The following is a 13,669-nucleotide window of genomic DNA, read 5'->3' as shown; positions in this document are numbered from 1 at the left end:
CAGTGGTCTGTGAATCCAATCCCTTCATGATTTTAATATTCTTAGAGGCAACAAAAGTGGCCGTCTTCACACATCGCCTTAAGCCAGAGTGTTCTTAATCACCAGAGTGTTAATTCTGTTGCTATGGCACCCTTGTTACACTAGCTGTCAAAAAGACAAGCTCCGTTGTGACAGGTCAGTAATGGAAACAATTGTGTCTAGTTCATTCAAACGTGTGTTGTTCCGCAAAGACAACATCCTTTGTCATATAATATACAACATACTCTCTGTCATATATGTTGGTATATGCATAATTTTGTATTTATTTTGTGATGTTTAGAAATAGAATAGAATTCTTTATTGGCCAAGTGTGATTGGACACACAAGGAATTTATCTTGGTGCAAATGCTCTCAGTGTACACAAAAGAAAAGATACATTCATCAAGAATCATAAGGTACAACACTTAATAATAGTCATAGGGTACAATAAGCAATCAAATCATACTAGGAAACAGTCCATATAAATCGTAAGGATACAAGCGACAAAGTTACAGTCATGCAGTCACAAGTGGGAGTGGATGGGTGATAAGGAGTGATGAGAAGATTAATAGGAATAGTAGTGCAGATTTTGTGAATAGTTGGACAGTGTTGAAGGAATTATTTGTTTAGCAGAATGATGGTGTTTGGGGAAAAAACTCCTTGTGTCTAGTTGTTCTGGTGTGCAGTGCTCTATAGTGTCATTTTGAGGGAAGGAGTTGAAACAGTTTATGTCCGGGATGTGAGGGGTCTGTAAATATTTTCACATCCCTCTTTTTGACTCATGCAGTATACAGGTCCTCCATGGAAGGCAGGCTGGTAGCAATTGCTTTTTCTGCAGTCCTAATTATCCTCTGAAGTCTGGGTCTGTCTTGTTGGGTTGCAGAACCAAACCAGACAGTTATAGAGGTGCAGATGACAGACTCCATCATTCCTCTGTAGAACTGGATCAGCAGCTCCTTGGGCAGTTTGAGCTTCCTGAGTTGGCGCAGAAAGAACATTCTTTGTTGTGCTTTTTTGATGACGTTTTTTATGTTAGGTGTCCCTTTTAAGTCTTGAGATATAATAGAACCTAGAAATTTGAAGGTTAATGTAGTGTCTATTGGAGGTAGAGGCCCTTTTGAGAGCTGTATGCAACAGAATTTCATTTCAATGTATGCCGATTAGTGTACATTCAAAGTGACAATAAAGTTATTCTAAGTATTAAGTCTAAAGAACTACAACTCTCATATGCCCCAGCCAGCAGGGGAAGTGATAAATCACAGGTAAGGTGACCAACTTTTTTACAATGAGGAAGACACAAATAAATTGAAGAAAAAAAACAAAGCCACTTGTGCGCACTCTTGCGTGCGGGATAATTTTCTGCAGAGGTGACTTCTTCCTCATTCAAAACTACTCTCAGGTCACGTGATGGTGCCTCTTGGCTGGGCTGGGCTTCCTTCAACCAAGCTACCTGGAATGGTGGGGATCTTGGCCACTTTAAGACTGATGGACTTCAACTCCCAGAGTTCCTCAGCCAGCAAAGGAGTTGAAGTCCACAAGTCTTAAAGTGGCCAAGGTTGGAGACCCCTGGGATAGGAGACCGAGGGGGATCTCCATGAAGGACGCCCCTGCAGTGTAGGACAGCATTGCATTTCCTGCGTTGGAGCAGCTTGGTTTGCCTTGACTGCAGTAAAGGATAGGAACAGCCTTGCTTGCTCCCTGACGAGTTTTACCAGCAGGGCAGAAGTTGGTTTTCCCAGCATGTCCCCACACCCTGGGATTACCTGGTTGTCTCCTTTTCCAAGATGAAACTAATTTTTTTTCTTTTTCTTTTTGATACCGGCCAAAGGACCCGGCCTCCGTGCCCAACCTAAACAAGCCTCTTCCTGGGTTTTTTTGCCATCCTGACGACGACCTTCTAAAAGGGGTTTGAGCAGGAGAAAACCTGGCATTTCTATGTCTTGGGAGATTCTCAGTCCTCTAAGTCAGAGGTCTCAACATTTGGATTTAATTCTCCAGGCTCTGGAGAATTCTCAGTCCTCTAGTCAACTAGAGCCTAAGTCATGATTGTCCCAAAGGTATGCTTTTTTTTCAAGAGGCAACTTTGGACTTTCTGGTTTTTCTTTGAAGACGTTTTGTTTGAAGACTCTTCTTGGATGAGAAGCGAAACGTCTCCAAAAGAAAAAGTGGCCAGTGGCCTCTTGAAATAAGCATCTTTGGGGCATAAAGACACATGCTTTTTTTCAAGAGGCAACTGGGCTTTCTTGTTTTTTCTTTGAAGACATTTCACTTCTCATCCAAGAAGCTTCTTCTGCTCTGACTGGATGGTGGCGAATGGAAGGATTTATACCCTTTGCAGATAGCTGGTCATTTGCATCCTTTTACAGAGCCGTTGAAGCACTTGGAGGTTTATCTGTATCCTCAGGGTCACCAGAGTCTGCAATTGTTTCCTCTGGAAATCCATTTCTAATCCCACATCAGAATTAGAATTAGAATAGAAAATTGAACAGAAAATAGAATAGAATAGAATAGAATATAGTATAGAATAGATAGTATAGTATAGTATAGAATAGAATAGAATAGAATATAGTATAGAATAGAATAGAATATAGAATAGAATATAGAATAGAATAGAATAGAATAGAATAGAATAGAATAGAATAGAATAGAATAGAATAGAATACTTTTATTGGCCAAGTGTGATTGTACACACAAGGAATTTGTCTTGGTGCAAATGCTCTCAGTGTACATAAAAGGGTGTTTTATTCATTATTCATTATTTATTTCGTTCAAAGGGTGTTCGCCCCTTATTGTACAGCCAAAACTCTGTAGAGATTCTCAGTCATCCCGGCTGACCCAAAGGTGCGTTTTCAAGGGGCAACTGGACTTTCTTGTTTTTTTCTTTGAAGACTTCTCATCCCAGAACCTCCTTCAGCTCTGACTGGATGGTGGGGAATGGGAGTCAGAGTTAAAGAAGCTCCCTGGATGAGAAGCGAAACGTCTTCAAAGAAAAAAATCAGAAAGTTCAGAATTGCTTCTTGAGGGGGGGGCGAAGGAGGGAAAGCACCTGGGGCCTCTCTACATTTTTTTTTAAGTTTACGATGCGCGGGACCTCTCGCGAGAGGACGCGAGGCGTCCGCTTGGGGAATTCCCACGCGCCCGCGTTCTGCTCACCTCCGGAAGCGGAAGCCCATCTCAAGAAGGCGGGCTCCACTGCTTCCGGTTCAGCCGGTTGGCGGTTGGCGGCTCGCTTGGTAGGAAGTCTGGAGAAGGTAGAACTTTCCGCGGGGGGCAGCCGCGACCCTTGCCGAGAAGAGAAGGTGCCGCAGCGGGATAGTTTGGGCACGGGAGGGCGGGTGGGGTGGCCTTCCCTGGGAGCTGGGAGGCTTCTCTCTGGCGCAGGTGGCTCCTTTGGGAAGGGAAGCTTCGCCTGCCCCGGTCAGTCCTTGGATGGGAGGCCACCAGGAGACCCGACGCGCGGGCGACAAGCTTTTCTGACACGGCACTTCTGTCTCCCGTCTTTCCCTCTGGCGACCACCCTGCGAGGTGGACTGGGCCAGGGGCCTCCAACCTTGGCCGCTTTAAGACTGGCAGACTCCAACTCCCAGAATTCCTCAGCCAGCAAAGCTGGCTGAGGAATTCTGGGAGTTGAAGTCCGCCAGTCTTAAAGCGGCTGAGGGAGGCCTCGGCCCCAAAGGGGGTCTAGGGCAATTCTCCCCAGGACAGCTCGCTGCGGGACAAGAGTTACTCTAATATCCAAGGTGATGGTGGAACAGAATCCTTAAAAGAAAGGATACCAAAGGGAGGGGGCAGAAAGAAAATGTGAACGGTGAAAATTTAAAATTTTATTTTAAAATAATAATCAAATAAAAATAATGTTAAATGGTCCCGCAGCAAGTTGGCTGTGGCAAGTTGTCCCATTCACCCGGCCCAAAGTCCCCTAGCTGGATTTCATATCTTAAGACCAGGCTACAACTCACCATCTCCTGCCTTAGCTTAGGCTGAGTGATGGCATGTATGTGTGTATACCTGTGTGTGTGCATGCACATATTATGCACATGTGTAATATACATGTGTGTGTGTGCACGCATATACTATGCATATCATGCAGGTATAGAACAGGTAGCACCTGGTTAAACTGCACTAGGAGTCCTAGTGAATGATCCCTGGCAGTGTGCAGTGGCAGCCAAAAAAAAAAGCCAGTGCAATCCTAGGCTGCATTAACAGAGGGGTACAGTCAAGATTGTGTGAAGAGTTAAGAACCCTTTATAAGGCCTTGTTAAGACCACACTTAGTGTACTGCATCCTGTTTTGGTCGCCACGATATTTAAAAAAAAAAACCTCTACAAAGAGTGCAGAAAAATGTAAAAAAAGATGATTAAGGGTCTGAAAGCTAAAACGTGAAGAACAGTTTCAGGAATTGGGTATCACTGTATTTTGAGATGTCATTTAGCTCTGCAAAGGTTTCAGAATTCTGCTCTTCATCTTTATATTTCCTCTTCCTCTTTTTATTGATATTTTCAGGTTTTAAGCATTCTTGAGGCAACATGATAGATCCTGTTGAAAACAATTTATCTGATCTTCCTGATTATGAACACACCCATGATGAGACCTTTCAGCCTCTTCTACCCCCAGACTCTCCAGGGGGGGTAGCGGAAGGTGCCTTACTCAATGGAGGTAACTATTCTCTTGACAATTGAAATATTATGCATTTATTTGTGAATAAGCCTTACATGATTTGTTGGGAGTTTCTCCAAAATATACATGCATATAAATGATCAATGCTTAGTAATACCAGTTTTTTTAAAGAGGAATTCATTTTATATATAATTATATGCATGCATACATATATAGCCATTACGCTGCACATGGCAAAGCTGTGGCAAAACCTCCTGAACTAGTGTACATATTTTCTACCTTTCTGCTTTCAAGGTTCAGCTTTCACAGCCTTTTCTTATATGGACTTGATAGGACGTATCCTTGTTGGCAAGAATGGTCTCTTCATTTTAATATTTACTCAAGTAACAGATGCTCCTCTCTGCTATGGCCCTGGGAAATCATCCTTGCACATTTTGAGCCTGGGGAGAGGTTGACCCTGCCTCAGTTCTTTTAGTATTGACTAGCATGTTAGCTTTGGCATTCTCTTTTTGCTTCTACATAGGTTTTAGCTAGATCTGTTTCCTAATACATGAACGATTTAATGACGAAAATCCAATAGGCACAATTTGTGTTCCTAGTTTTAGAATTGAATTCTATTCTATTCATCAGATCCAGAGGGAAATCAGTTGACACAAAACAAGGATTCTTCTGTGACCACAAGAAGAGCTGTTAAAAGAACAATACCTAAATTAGATGCTCAAAGGTATGTAGTCACTTTTTACTTTCTGTATGGTGCATATCCTTTAATATTATTTTTTTTACACGAGCCTCAGTTATGCTATTTTAAAAATGGTTTTCCTGATGCCACACTTCTGGAACAGAAATGATTGGGTATTTTTCCCCCCTCTGTTGGCTTGTTTCGTGTCCTCCCAAGGTTGTGAGAAACCTCTTCGTGCTGAGTGTTGGGGCATCCCTCAGCGGTCTGTAATGTCCACTAGAAACACTTGTGCTTCTCCCATTTGGCTGTGGGATTGCCCTGACTCGCTTCAGGGATGTTAACATCTGATTTCTAGCTCTTAGATTATGCAGGCAGTCCTTGACTTACAACCATTCATTTAGTGATCGTTCAAAGTTACAGTGTCACCGAAAAAAGGGACTTGTGACCATTTTTCACACAACCCTTGCAGCATCCTCATGATCACATGATCAAAATTCAGACAGTTGGCAACTGACTCATATTTATGACGGTTGTAGTCTCCTGGAATTACATGATCCGCTTTTGCGACCTTCTGCAAGCAAAGGTCAATGGGGAAGCCAGACTCACTTAACAAGCGAATTACTAACTTAACAACTGCAGACATCCACTTAACAACTTTGTGGCAAGAAAAGTTGTAAAATGGGGCAAGACTCACTTAACAACTGACTCGCTTAGCAACAGAAACGTTGGGCTCAATTGTGATCGCAAGTCGAGGATTACATATAATTTGTGTAAAAAAAAAACCATCGAGACTTTTTTCCGTTCTTACGTAAAATGTGTTGATTTGGAAATGCTGGGTTCAAAATGTCCTCTTCCTTTTATGAACCCTGCTGGACCTCCAAAGTGGGGTGCTGGGAAGTTGGTTAAATGGCTTGAAAAGTAAATTCTCTAAAATGAAAATGGTTCAAAGCATTCCAGACAGAACTCCCCAGCTGAAATTACTCAAAAGTATTTTCAGATGCCACTACTAGCCAGTTTTAAGTTTCTGGGTGTTACCCTAAAAGAGGACCTGACCTGGGATGCTCCCATTGCAGCCCTGGTCAAAAGGGCCCAGCAGAGATTAGACTACCTGAGACTTCTCAGAAAACAACAACTGAATGAAAAACTGCTGGTGACCTTCTACCGCTGCACCAGAGAGAGTATCTTAACTTACTACACCTGTGTAGGGTTTGTCAATTGCACAGTGGCAGATAGGAAAGCACTCCAGAGGGTTAATGTCATTGCTAAGAAGATCATGGGTTGCCTTCTCCCCTCTTTGGAAGAGCTTTAGAGTTCCTGCTGCTTCAAGAAAGTTCAAAACGTTCTCAAAGATCCATCTCATCCTGGGCATCCCCTTTTTTTGAACTATTACCATCTGGCAGACGGTACAGGACAATAAAAACAAGGACAAATAGGCTGAAAAACAGCTTCTATCCCAGGGCAGTAGCTCTTTTGAATTCTGCTGTATAGTGCAGTGTTAGTGCGGTATCGTCGGGGTTTTCAATTCAATGTGTGGAGTGTGAAGGGTGTGTGTTTGTGTTTATTTTCATGGTCATGATGTGCACTGAAGATGGTGTTTGATTTCATTGTAGGAGGTGCAATGACAATAAAGTAAACTAAGTAAACTAACCTATTTCTCAGTTTAGCAAGGATTGGTAGTCTTAATAGACGAGTCTAAAAGGGTTGTCCTATTTGTCACTGTCATTCAATTGCACCATATCAATTGATCAAAGCAGAGCAACAAAGCCTGTTGGCTGGGCCAAGGACTAAGGCCCCTAAAGTGTTGGCTTTCTCTTTCAAGATCTTGGATGATGGAGTGCCTTATTTATGATATTTTCCAAGTAACTGGAGACCCTTCTAATGTTTGCAGATTGATTTCAGAGCGAGGACTTCCAGCTTTGTGCAATTTGTTCGACAACGTAAATTTCAAAGGTAAAGGTCACGAGGTAAGAAATGGCTGAGAAAGAGTTTGCGGGTTTTTGTAGTTGTTTCATCCATATGTAGTCTGCAGTATGTCGAAGTTGTAATGTTCAAAGATGGAAGTTTGTCTTTAATGTACAGGTTGGCGTTTTCGGAGCTTCCATGCCAGTCTGTTTAGCTTTATTTGAAGTTGTATAGAATTGATTATTTTAAGTAATTTTTGTGTGATGCTATACTTCTGCAAGATAATCTGTATAATAATGAAACGACAGACATCCTTGACTTACAACCACGATTGAGCTCCAAATTTCTGTTGCTAAGTGAGACAGTTGCTAAGTGAAGAGAGTTTTACGACCGTTCTTGCCACAGTCGTTAAGTGAATCCAGTTGGTAAGTTACTAACATGGTTGTTCAGTGGCTTCCCCATTGACTTTGCTTGTCAGAAGGTGGCGACGGCTGATCACCTAGGACACTGCAACCGTTGTAAATATGAGTCAGTTGCCAAGCACCTGAATTTTGATCAGGTGTCCATGGGGGATGCTGCACTGGTCGTAAGTGTGAAAACCGTTCCTAAGCGATGGATCGGTGGGCTTGAGCAAGGGGCTGGACTAGAACAAGAATAAAAAGAAAATAAGCTCAGACTAACAGCCTCCTGACTTGAAGGCCACCCTAGCCTGGTCTTCATGGCCTTTTAGAAGGCTAAAAAGGGAGGGTTCCCTCCAGTCTGCTGTTGCTACGCTGGTCAAATGTATTCTCCTTTATTTAGGAAGCTGACCTGAGGACGCTTATAAGGCACATGGAACATTGGGCCCACCGCCTCTTCCCTCAACTTCCCTTTGAAAACGTTGTGGAAAGAATAGAGAGCTTGGGAAATAAAAAACCTGTTCAGGTGACTGTTAACAACGGGATTACTTTGGGTGGGATGAAGCGCTTAAGGGAAAGCTTACGCCTCTTGACCTGGGATGAATAGTGTTACCTTTGCCCCTCCAGGCGTGCTTAAAGAGAATTCGACTTGATCTCCCTCTTTTGAACGAAGACTTCAGAAGTCACGAAGGCACGTATGGCTTTAAAATATTGGCACTCGATTCTTTTTGCTTGAATTGATCAAAGGTAAAATGCCCCCGAGAAATAATAATAAATAATAAAGTCATAAATAATAATAGGCCAGGATGTTTAGTCGTTAGGTATTAGAAATCCATAGTCCTCAGTTAAAATTAACAAGAATTTATGCTAAGTAAGTCATAACTGTTAAGCACGTAGCATAGGTAGACGTCAGCTTTTGATCATGGATTTCTCATGCTAAGCAATTCAGGTGTTAAATGAGAAGCACTTGATTTTATCATCTTTTTGGGGGAGGGCTATGGTGGTTAGGCAAATTTCACTGTGGTTAAGTGAATCACATGGCCATTAAGTGAATCTAGTATCGACTAAAAATATACTTCTTTGGTCTTTTTAGTTGCCAGCAGAAAAGGAGTGGGGGGAAAGCAGTGCATTCCTTAAATGCTTCAGATAATCGCCTTGGCAGCCGAAGCTGTTGGTGTGCAAGATTATTACTGGAGAGCATGATTGATGATTCTTGGCTATGGATGTGTCCCATTGGAGAATATACACCCAGGGGGTAGGAGGAAGACCAGGGTCAAGGGGGAAATGAACGATGTATTTTAGTGTCAGCTGCGCCCAGCTAACGCCAACATGGCCATTCCTAATAAATCAGTGCGGCTAGAGACTTATAATTTGAACGGGGATGCATGTCGGAGTCCTGACATCTAGCTTCTTCTGTTGTTTTTGCTTGTCAGCAGCCAGCTGAGATGGTCACAAATGGTCCATCACAAGACTCAAGACACTGCAGTTGATGTACAGGTAGTCTTCAACTTACGACCATAATAGAGCCCAAAGTTTATGTTGCTAAGTAAGACATTCATTAAGTGAGTTTTATCCCCATTTTACGACTTTTCTTGCCGCAGTTGTTGCGAATTGCTGCAATTGTTAAATTAGTAAAATGGTCATTAAGTGAATCTGGCTGCCCCTTGACTTTGCTTGTCAGAAGGTCGCAAAAGGGGATCATGTGACCGCAGGACACTGCGACCGTCATTAGACCGCCAAGCGCCTGAATTTTGGTCACGTGGCCGTGAGGATGCTGCAATGGTCATAAGTGTGAAAAACGGTCATAAAGTCACTTTTTTCAGCGATGTAACTTCAAACGGTCACTAAATGAACTGTTGTAAGTTGAGGACTACAGTGTAAATACACACCAGTGGCCAAGTGGCCAAATTTTGATCACATAACTATTGACGATGCTGCAGCAGTTGTAAGTGTGGGGATCGGTCGTAAGTTCCTTTTTTCAGTGCCGTTGTAACTTTGAACACGCAAAGGGTTGTAAGTTGCGGACTACCTGTAGTTTGTATTGAGTAAGCCTAGAAGATAAACGCCTGTGCGTGTTTATTAATAAATGTTTCGTTGGGTAAGAGCAGAATAATCCCAGTTCCAGGATAGCCCGCCCCAACCAGGTGCTTTCCATATAAGTTGGAATCCCTTTTCCCAAGAATTCCAGCTATCGCGTCATGCCTCTCTCGGAATCTGATTCGGAGGAGGAAGCCGAGCAGCTGACGGGGTGAGAGTGTGGCTCCATTGGCTGTGGAAGAAACTGGGGAAGGGCACAGTCCGGCTGGGCAGAGCAGGAGAGAGGTAGAGTAAGGGAGAGGGAATTCGGAGGAAGACCCAGGCCCACCCCCTCTTCATCCTAGGGCATGCAGGGTGGGATGGAGGAGAGAGCAACATGGGTTGAATGCCTTACGGGGGAGGAAAGGGCCCTGATTCCCTTCATTAGCTGCAGCTGGGAACACAGTGTTTAAAGAGGAAGCTGCGCACACCAAGCTGTTGGGAGCAACTCGTGAATTATCTGGTACCGTTGAGGCTTATCGGTGTTCCTGGCGTCTTCCCAACTGTGTATGTTTTTCTGTGCTTTCAAGTCTGCAATTCCTTCTCCTGCCCTGTCAAGTTAATTGTTACAGCTTTGTTTGTTTGGATTTTTAGTTACAGTTTGTGTGTACTTTGTGTTCGGACTGAATTTTCTCCAGTCAAAGGCTGATCCTGGGAGAGTTTTTCTCCAGCCGAGGGTAACCTGGTCATTGGGGGCAAAGTTGGAGATAATAAGGGGACTCTTCTTGCTTATTTGACGTGTTGCCTTTGTGCCACGCCCCTTTGGGTCATCACATTTTGGTTAAGAATCATCTAGTTCAGTGATGGCGAATCTTTTGGGCACTCAATGCCCAGACTGTAACGCATGTGCATGTGTGCATGCTGGAGTGCCGGAAAACCAAAGATAAACTGGCCAAGTGTACGCATGGCTGTTTTTTTGGCTGTTTTCCGGGCTGTTTTTGGCCTGCAAAATGGCCTGCAAAAGGCCCGGAAAACAGCCCAAAAAACCAGCCTGTGTTTTTAACCAATTTTCATGCCGTTTTCCGCTGCCCCAGCACCTACAAAGACCAGCTGGTACCAGAAACCAGGAGTGCAGGTGGCGACAGGGTGCATGCCCACTGAGAGGGCTGTGTGTGCCACCTCTGGCATGTGTGCTATAGGTTGGCCATCACGGATCTAGCTCTTTCTTCATGAGGAGTACAGCTAGTCCTCGACTTACAACCACAGTTGAGCCCAACATTTCTATTGCTAAACAAAACATTTGTTAAGTAAGTTTGGTCCCGTTTTTTGACCTATCTTGCCTTGTTATTTGATTCACTTGTTGCTGAATGAATCACTGCAGTTTTTTAAAAATTAGTAACACGGTTGTTAAGTGAACCTGGCTAGGTCAGGGGTGGGCAATTAATTTTTCCCAAGGGCCCCACATAAGAAAGTAAGTCTGTTGTAGATGGCGTCTGCCACCTCACTGCCACCGTCTCGGGGTGGACAGGAACAGACTACAAAGAGATGGATGTGCGCCAGGATCATAAAAGGCCCAGGTCTGTAATAGGTAGAAATATTGGAAATCATTAGAACACTGGTGAATTTGATGAAATTTCTTCAAAATTGGGTTAAGAATGACTTTGAGAGTGTGTGTGAAGAGACAAAACAGTGGAATTGGGAAGAAATTCAGTTTCCAACAATTGAAGGCCAAGGAAAACTTCTTTTCTTTTTTGATAACCAGAGTTGGAAGGATCCTTATAGGTCATCTAGTCCAACCCCCTGCCCAAGCGGGAGAGCCTACAGCCTACACCATTTCTGACAGATGGCAGTCCAATCTCTTCTTGAAGGTCTCAAATGATGGCGCTCCCATAACTTCTGGTTATGCTGTACCATTGGTTGATTGTTCTCACTGTCAAGAAAGTTTCTCCTTATTTCCAGGTTGAATCTCTCCTTGTTCAGTTTCCATCCATTGTTCCTTGTCTGGCCTTCAGGTGCCTTGGAAAATAGTTTGACCCCCTCCTCCTCCCTGTGGCAGCCCCTCAAATATTGGGACATTGCTTTCCTGTCTCCCCTGGTCCTTCTCTTCACTAGACGAGCCATGGCCAGTTCCTGCAACCGTTCGTTGTTTGTTTGAGCCTCCACTCCCCTAATCCTCCTGGTTGCTCTTCTCTGTATTTTTTCTAGAGTCTCAACATCTTTTTTATGTGGTGTCCAAAACTGGATGCGGTATCTAGATGTGGTCTTACTAGGGCTTTATACAGTGGTATTAGTACCTCCCTTGATCTTGATTGTATCCCTCTGTTAATACAATTTATAATTGCATTTGCTTTTTTGGCTGCTGCTGCACACTGCTGGCTCCTATTTAGCTGGTTGTCCACTAAGACTCCAAGATCCCTCTCACAGTTACTGCTATTGAGCCTGGTTTCACCCAGTCTGTATGTGTCCTTTTGGTGTTTCTTGCCTAAGTGTAGGACTATCTCAGACTGTTAAAAGGAGTTGTTTTATTCTCTTCATTCAGTACCGTTCAACTTGGGAGGTGGCCTAGAAAGAAAATACATTTCAAGTACAAAACACGTGGCTGCAATAAATATCGGTTGTATTTGTAAGCAATACAATACATCCCCAGGTAGCCACGCACATTAATGTGATGGTTCCTGCCGACAGCGTCTGTCTAGTTATCAGATTTCTGTGCGATGGTTCCATACATTCATTTATGAAAGAATTGGGGTTGCAAGGAAAGAAAAACGATGTGTCTGTGGTTGCTTCGGTATGGATCCCAAAAAATATAGAAACAGTTGGTTTTTACAACTAGGTTTCTTTATTCTCATTCACATCCAACAAAGTCCTGGCAAACAGTCTTTCAAGAGTGATTTACAACTACAGACCTTATTAGCTTGGAGAGTTGCCAGGCCGATAGCTTCCAAGCACAACGTTGTAGCAGAAAATACTTGGCAAGGAGTCACGACCAAATCTTCACTCTAATTAAATGAACTCCTGCAAACCCCACTCCCCTTTTGCTCCTCTTTATTCCCTATGGGAGGGGCCATTCACCATCCACCTATGACTTTACTCCTGAGCCGACCCTTGTTCCTTAGCTGTTCCCTTCTTCTGGCAGCTCTGCGCATGTGCACACTGGGAACAGGCTCCAGCTGTTCTTCTGCCCCACTGATCTCCAACTCCAAAGGCAGCTGACAACTGTCGGACGGCCCTGGCCACATCTCTGCCTTGGACACAGAGCCCTCGTCAGAGCCTCCCCCAGACTCCAGGACTGGCCCATGCTCCTCCCCAGCCTCCTCACTGTCCGAGTCTGCTGCCAGCTCCACTGGCAGGCCATAAACAAGATCGAAGAATAAATAAATAAAGGAACGTTTCCTGAAAAGAGGCCATATTGATTTGGGCCTTTCTACCAGCTTAACTGTAGAGGTTGCCTAGATCAATGTTTCTGAACTTCAGCAACTAAATTTGTGTGGACATCAACTCCCAGAATTCCCAGGATGATGTAATGCAGGGGTGTCCAACCTTGGCAACTTTAAGACTTGTGGACTTCCAACTCCCAGAATTCCTCAGCCAGCAAAGCTGGCTGAGGAATTCTGGGAGTTGAAGTCCACAAGTCTTAAAGTTGCCAAGGTTGGACACCCCTGATGTAATGTGAAGTTAAACAAATAAAATGAATAGGTAACTATGGTCATGTTTGTATTGAGATGTTAAACTTGGAACCATACTGCTTGCAAAAAGAATGAGAATTCTTTAATTAAAAAAATAAAATAAAATGAAAACGGAGAAAATTGAATAATGGAATTACTAACTGATATGGTGGTAGGCATCTGGAGAGAGTAAGGTTGAAAATAAATATGGAAGAAGTATGAATTAATATGAATATATGCAGTGAGAAATGTATGATATATTGATGCCACACTTGTTAATGTATTGTTGTTATATGTCGATTGAAATGAAAAAAAATTGGGGAAAAAAACCTCCCAGAATTCCCCAGCCAGCCATGCGGGCTGGGGAATTCTGG

At 43.4% G+C, this 13,669-nt stretch overlaps 1 protein-coding gene and 1 non-coding gene across 10 annotated transcripts in view; both read left to right on the top strand.

Annotated features, from left to right (window-relative positions):
- Nucleotides 1–3,140: 3,140 nt before the first annotated feature.
- The window catches only part of TIPIN (TIMELESS interacting protein), a 19,005-nt gene continuing 8,476 nt past the window's right edge, over nucleotides 3,141–13,669 (top strand). For 2 of the 9 annotated variants that reach the window (XM_087972956.1, XM_087972958.1), the window contains exons 1-6: nucleotides 3,181–3,269; nucleotides 4,522–4,674; nucleotides 5,263–5,359; nucleotides 7,203–7,278; nucleotides 8,018–8,140; nucleotides 8,242–8,305. In XM_087972956.1, coding sequence (XP_087829082.1) covers nucleotides 4,545–4,674; nucleotides 5,263–5,359; nucleotides 7,203–7,278; nucleotides 8,018–8,140; nucleotides 8,242–8,305 — 490 coding nt within the window. In that variant the 5' untranslated portion in view covers nucleotides 3,181–3,269; nucleotides 4,522–4,544. Of the gene's footprint in view, nucleotides 3,318–3,688; nucleotides 3,759–3,799; nucleotides 3,820–4,521; nucleotides 4,675–5,262; nucleotides 5,360–7,202; nucleotides 7,279–8,017; nucleotides 8,141–8,241; nucleotides 8,306–13,669 lie in introns of those variants that run through there. The other 7 variants (XM_087972964.1, XM_087972959.1, XM_026673120.2 and 4 more) reach the window with 7 other exon arrangements.
- LOC113415626 (small Cajal body-specific RNA 14) lies at nucleotides 12,226–12,359 on the top strand. The gene has a single exon (XR_003371342.2).

This window comes from Notechis scutatus, chromosome 11 (assembly GCF_049901735.1).
Source record: "Notechis scutatus isolate UNSWTSFEM ecotype Mainland chromosome 11, rNotScu1.2, whole genome shotgun sequence".
Taxonomy (NCBI): Eukaryota; Metazoa; Chordata; class Lepidosauria; order Squamata; family Elapidae; genus Notechis; species Notechis scutatus.
The sequence above is the reverse complement of the archived record's forward strand: the minus strand, read 5'-3'. Positions and strand labels throughout refer to the sequence as shown.